At 33.7% G+C, this 5,894-nt stretch overlaps 1 protein-coding gene across 1 annotated transcript; it reads left to right on the top strand.

The window, feature by feature from the left end:
- Positions 1-1,177: 1,177 nt before the first annotated feature.
- Positions 1,178-5,398, top strand: LOC133304449 (UV-B-induced protein At3g17800, chloroplastic-like). The gene is made up of 2 exons (XM_061504488.1): positions 1,178-1,651; positions 4,287-5,398. Exons 1-2 carry the CDS (start codon positions 1,275-1,277, stop codon positions 5,080-5,082), a joined length of 1,173 nt encoding a protein of 390 aa, XP_061360472.1. The 5' UTR covers positions 1,178-1,274; the 3' UTR covers positions 5,083-5,398.
- Positions 5,399-5,894: the final 496 nt, after the last annotated feature.

Raw genomic sequence — 5,894 nt, forward strand, 5'->3', positions numbered from 1 at the left:
ATCTTAGATGACGTTGTATGACGGACTAAATTGACGTTACTTTAAATCGATCTAGACTCTTTTGATTCACTTTAATTTTTGAAGGATTTATTTAAAAAATATATTTATCCTTTTAAATAACATAATTTGTATCATTTTACTCTAATAAAGATACGTGACTCACAGCTTTTTTTATCCAATCTCTCTTCTATGATTTATCTTCTTTTCTCATTTAAAATAACATAACTTTATATCCTTTAAAATATCAGAGATTCTTCCCTTCGTTTAATGTTACAAATGTTTAAAACAGATTGGCTAAAGCATAAGCCACTCTAATTCAAATTTGACTCTTATTTTGGTCTAGTTATGAATGTCTGTATCTCTAATCTTGTCTTGTTAGAGTAAACCTGCCAAAAGTATAATATAAATAAATTTAGAATAAAATATTTCTTTGAATTTTCAACAAAAGTTATAAGATTCGATTTAATTCCTTAAAAAAAATAAACTTATAATTTCTTTAAAATTTAAAATAGATCTACTTAGTTAAAATTATGATCTTTTTGAAATCTAAAAAAAGACCCATGTTAATTCGCTCAAAAAATTAATATAAAATTTATTTTGAATTTTAAAGAAATCACAAATTAATTTTTTTTCCCTGAAGGATTACATTGGACTCGCAATATTTATTGAGGATCTAAAAAATACTTTACTCATAAATTTAATTTAATTTCAGTACACTTTTTAATTCATTCTTAATATAAAATAAAAAATAAAACCCAAATCACAATTAACATGGATGAAAGGTTCAACCAACTGTGACAAGCAGCATTATCAACCTAATCATTAATCTATATTAAACAAGTTAGTGTGATATATAGAATGTTTATAATTGTCTATATCACTTAATTTTACATAAGTAGTTGGAATCACACAACACTTATATAACATTTTTTTAATGCAAATAATTAGTTGATTGAATGATTATCTTGGTACCATTACAACTGTCCCACTAGAAAACGCACTTATCACTTATCAATCAGCGCACACAGAAACCAAAATTGTGACGTTTCCTATCCTCAAAAGTCTCAAAACCCTATCCATTTGCATTCAAAAGATATTTCTAGTTCACTGTACTGTACTGTACTTATTTATCATCCTATCTCCTATCCCAACTTGTTATTCTCTCACACACCATTACACAACACAACTCAACACATCAAACCAACCACTCTCTCTCTCTCTCTCTCTCTCTCTCAAACCTTGTTGCTTCCACTTCAACACTCTTTGTTTATTTCATGGAAAATTGTGTCTACCACAGAATCCTCACTCTCCCTTCTCAACTCTCATCATCATCATCATCGTCATCCCATAAACCCCACTTCAGATTTTTCACAAGGCCTCTTAGTTGTGCTTCTTCTTCTTTGTACCTTAGGCGCAGACCCATCAGGGTCAAAGCAAGTGCTGAAGCTAGCCACTGCGAGTTTAGCAGCTTGAATTCTCCACTGGAACCACGGTCCTTGGTGGGAAAGTTCCTCGGTGGTGTTCTGCAAAATCACCCTCAGTTGTTCCACGTTGCTGTTGGGGAAGAGTTGAAGCTCTTGGCTGATGATCGAGATGCGGCACATGCTCGCATGGTGATTGGTTCTGCCTCTGATGAGGCCTTGCTTCACAGGTTTGTGGCTAAATTGAGATACCCTTTTGTTTCTTTTCTTTTTTACCATGTTTTTGTTATGTTTTATGAGGCATGGTTATGGTTTAAGTGTCATGTGTTATGTGTTATTTGTGATGGGAGAACTTTAAAACCCAAAATTAAACAAACTGCATATGCATGTTTATGTATTTACTTGCTATACAATTTGTACCTTCATGAAGTATATGACTTCAATAAGGAATATTTTTTGATTCTATATATATCAACTTTGCTTCTCTTCATTTGGGGCTTTGTTGGTAGATGTAGATGTGTGTTAAGCAAGTCTTATTTTTCTGATTTACAATATGGGTAGCATTAACTTTTGTTATGTTTTGCTGACCTCATACCATGGAGAACAAGGCAGAGGCTAGATTTTCATCCATTTATTTATTTATTTATTTTGTACCTTACAGTGGAATTTAGAGAAGGAGAACAAACCATATTATGATCCTTAATAGGCTTGGTTTGGATTGTTTGTGATTATCTTCCCATGTTTTGTTTTTGATAGAAGAAGAAATTTTTACTAGGGTGTGAGGAGAGAAATTATAACTGAAGAAAAGGTAAGTAAGATATCTTCCACAACAGAGAAAACAGGATACAACAGTGAGCAATGATAGAATCAAGAGGGCAGCATATTTGAGATGGCAACTCCTTTGAAAGATTCATGAGCAGAACACCGAAGAAAACTCCAAAAATGACTACCTTATCCCATAGCAAATTTAGGGGGCTAAGCAACACACTTGAGGATGCAAGCATTTCACTCCAAATCTCCAATCTTTTAGGCCATAGCATAAACTGCAGATGGTGAAGTTTTTTTGGCTTCCATGATCTTACCAAAAGCCTTTATAGCTGAACATGTAAATCTGTCCAAAGTAAAAAGAAGCAGCTAGTACTTATCAAGAACTCCTAAAAATTGTTCTATGAGAAAGTAAATGGCTTAAAATAAGTGTCCTACTGCTGCTGAGAAAGCACGGTACATAACACTCATCAGGGAATGCGAGGCCTGTGAACTGGCCTCAAGTCATTTATGTTAATCCTATTAAGATTTTATTAATGAATGGATCTGATCCAGATAAGGAGTTTATGTTTCTCTGAAAATTCTGACAGAATTCACTGATTTAGAGATATGTATGATAATATTCCCCACATTTATTGAATCAGATGCTGTGTTTATGGCTTATTCATGATAGTACACCAAAGATTTCAACAAGCTCCAGATTGAATTCTTGTAACTTGTAAGAATAACGAGTTGGTATTTTTCCCTCCAAGTGAAGTATATTTATCACATAGCAAGCTTTCATGAATGGCTTTTATGTAACCACACAACATTAGTTTTTGAAAGTTTATCACACAATGAGGGTTTAATAAACATGTTATTTTGGTCAGTATTTTCTAAGCACATTTTAAAAAATTTAAAGAGCTTGTCAATAATATCTTGATACTGATCTTGTTCATTTCCCTCATTATTTTCTTAATAATATATAAAGCCCTCAATGGTTTGAAACTTTGGACATCATTCACTCTATCATAAACTATGGCACATACACCATTTTAAATACTTTTTGGTCTATTTGTAGTGATAAAAGAATTTGGCTTTTCTTTTAGGCTTTTTTTTCCCGTTATGATTGTCTCCAAATCCCAGAAGTCTGACCAGCATTCTATCTAATTACTAATCTATGAGAATAGGTTTGCACCAAGGGTTGACTTTGAGTCCATACATATTTAGCTTGGTATTGGACATTCTTAAAATGGAACATCCAATCCAAGAGCTGGTGCCTGGATGCATTCCTTTTGCAAATGATATACTCATAGTTGATGAATCAAGAAAAAAGACTAAATTCTAAACTTGATTATGGTGAGAAGCTTTGATACCAAGGATTTTTCGATTAAGTAGGAGTAAGACAAAGCCTATGGAATGTGAGTTCAGTAAGATGCGAGTTAGCAATGTTTTGGAGGTGGAAATTGGGGAGTGAGTTGCATCATACCACAAGTTGCATGGTTTTGATATCTTGCTTGGCATTCCTGGCCTCAAGCTAACCAAACTTTCTCTAATTTTTTTGATTGAGTTTTTTTGCAGTCCCTAACATTTAATGAAAAATTAAATGGGTCCAAAAGTTAGTGGTCTTATCACCTGCCATGTGAAGCTTTGTTGGCTGAGAAATTAATGGTTACATGATTTTAAGTTGGTGATTTTAGAATCGTCTGCTCTGGATCATACCTTGAAACTTAGACAACAAAATTTCTTACTGGGAGGATAGCATAACTAACAGTAAATTTTTGGCCTTATTGTTAAGCAACTTGTAAACTAGCTGGGCATCAAGTCTTTAACTTTTGCTTCCTTTTGAATATTGGCATTTCCTTTGTCCACTTTGATCTGATTTTTCCAGTAATCTCTTTTCCGTTGTTTTAATTGGAGTTAAATATTTATAGACTTTAAAGATCTTAAGCAATTTCTACAAGATTATATGAATTGGAGTACTACCCGGCATTGATGTCAAACTCTTGAATGAAATAAACAGAACAGTTAAACCCATGTCTTAAATTCATTGGTTGTTGCATAACACAACTGTAGAAATTCATTGAAATAATGTTAATTTAAAACTTTTCTGAATGCCAGGAGGATTGCTCAACTAAAAGAGAATCAATGTCAAGTTGCTGTAGAAGATGTTATGTATTTGCTGATTTTTTACAAGTTTTCTGAGATAAGGGTCCCTTTGGTTCCAAAGCTTTCTAGTTGCCTTTACAATGGCAGGCTAGAGATATTGCCTTCTAAGGACTGGGAACTAGAATCTATTTACACCTTGGAAGTTTTGGATATGATAAGGGAACACATAACTACTGTTACTGGCTTGAGAGCAAATTCTGGTGTAACAGAGAGTTGGGCAACAACCAAAGTTAGACACTTTTTACTTGCTCAAGTTTATGTTGCTTCCATATTATATGGTTACTTTCTGAAGTCAGTTGCATTAAGGTACCACCTAGAACGAAATCTATCTGTGGCTGACCATGATCTTCATCTTGGTCATAGGACTAACCTCTCATTTAATGATATGTGTCCTTATGGACTAAAAGACGCGATGTTTTGCGACTCGAGTAACATGCAATCCATAGGGCAAGGGTTAATCAGGAAGGAAGAGGAAATTGAAGACTTAAAATGTTATGTTATGAGCTTTCACCCTGGTTCATTGCAGAGATGTGCAAGATTGAGATCTAAGGAGGCTGTGAATTTGGTTGGGAGTTATAGTTGTGCACTTTTTAACAATGATGAATCTGGTTCGGTTGAGAATGATGATGTTATTTTGACTTCATTTTCTAGCCTGAAGAGACTGGTCTTGGAAGCTGTTGCTTTTGGATCTTTCCTCTGGGAGACTGAAGATTACATTGACAACTTATATAAGCTTAAGGGTGATTAAGACATCTAGTTTTACCCCTGTATTTTAAAGAAGAGGTTGTTTTTCAGACTTGGAACCCGTAGTTTTCTGATCACATGGCACAACCTTATTGCTCCTTAAAGACCTGTCCTCTAGTGTAAAGGCACAGGGTGCCAAAAAATTATGAGGTTGTTGGGCGAATTCTCCTTGTATATATAATGAGTTTTGTTTTTAGCTCAAAGTGTTGGGTTATGTTTATATTGTATAGTACACATTCACCCTGTATAATGTATAGTTGTAATGTTTGAGCTTTCTGTAAGTTGATAGAGATTCTAAATAGTGATAAAGTTGTTTATATCGTGATAAATATTCTTTTGAATATTTTCCTGCTTTTTCTATGACGATTATGATGTCATTAGAGAAAAGAATTTTGTACTTCATCATTTTGCTCAGAATTGGAACTGAGTTCAAAGACTCGACATGGATGTAATAAGAAAATTTCAAAACTAGAGCAGAATATGTATTTGTAGTTTTACATTTAATGCAGCCAGGTCTCATATAATGGAAGTAGACGTTATTTCTTTCATGGCACCAAGTCCGGCTGCATATGATAATCGGCAGGACATCTTCTTTTGGCATGATTGTTGGACAAATTTGGAGAGGCCCTTAAGGTAGTGTTTGGTTGGGGAGAAATTTTATAATACTAGGGATCTGCAGGGAAAGTAAGTTAGATAGGAAAGTTTTAAAAAAGTTTGTTTGGTTGGGCAAAATTTTACCAGAAAAATTAAATAAAATTTCTGAATGTGTAGTTGGTTGAAGATAAAATATTGATGGAAAAACTTAACGAAATTACA

This window comes from Gastrolobium bilobum, unplaced genomic scaffold (assembly GCF_033153095.1).
Source record: "Gastrolobium bilobum isolate Gb01-03AN ecotype WA unplaced genomic scaffold, APGP_CSIRO_Gbil_v1 utg31644, whole genome shotgun sequence".
Taxonomy (NCBI): Eukaryota; Viridiplantae; Streptophyta; class Magnoliopsida; order Fabales; family Fabaceae; genus Gastrolobium; species Gastrolobium bilobum.

Coding starts and splice junctions, on each gene's coding strand:
- LOC133304449 (XM_061504488.1), top strand. CDS start 1,275: ATGGAAAATTGTGTCTACCACAGAATCCTCACTCTCCCTTCTCAACTC. Junction 1,652..4,286: donor GATGAGGCCTTGCTTCACAG/GTTTGTGGCTAA, acceptor TCTGAATGCCAG/GAGGATTGCTCAACTAAAAG.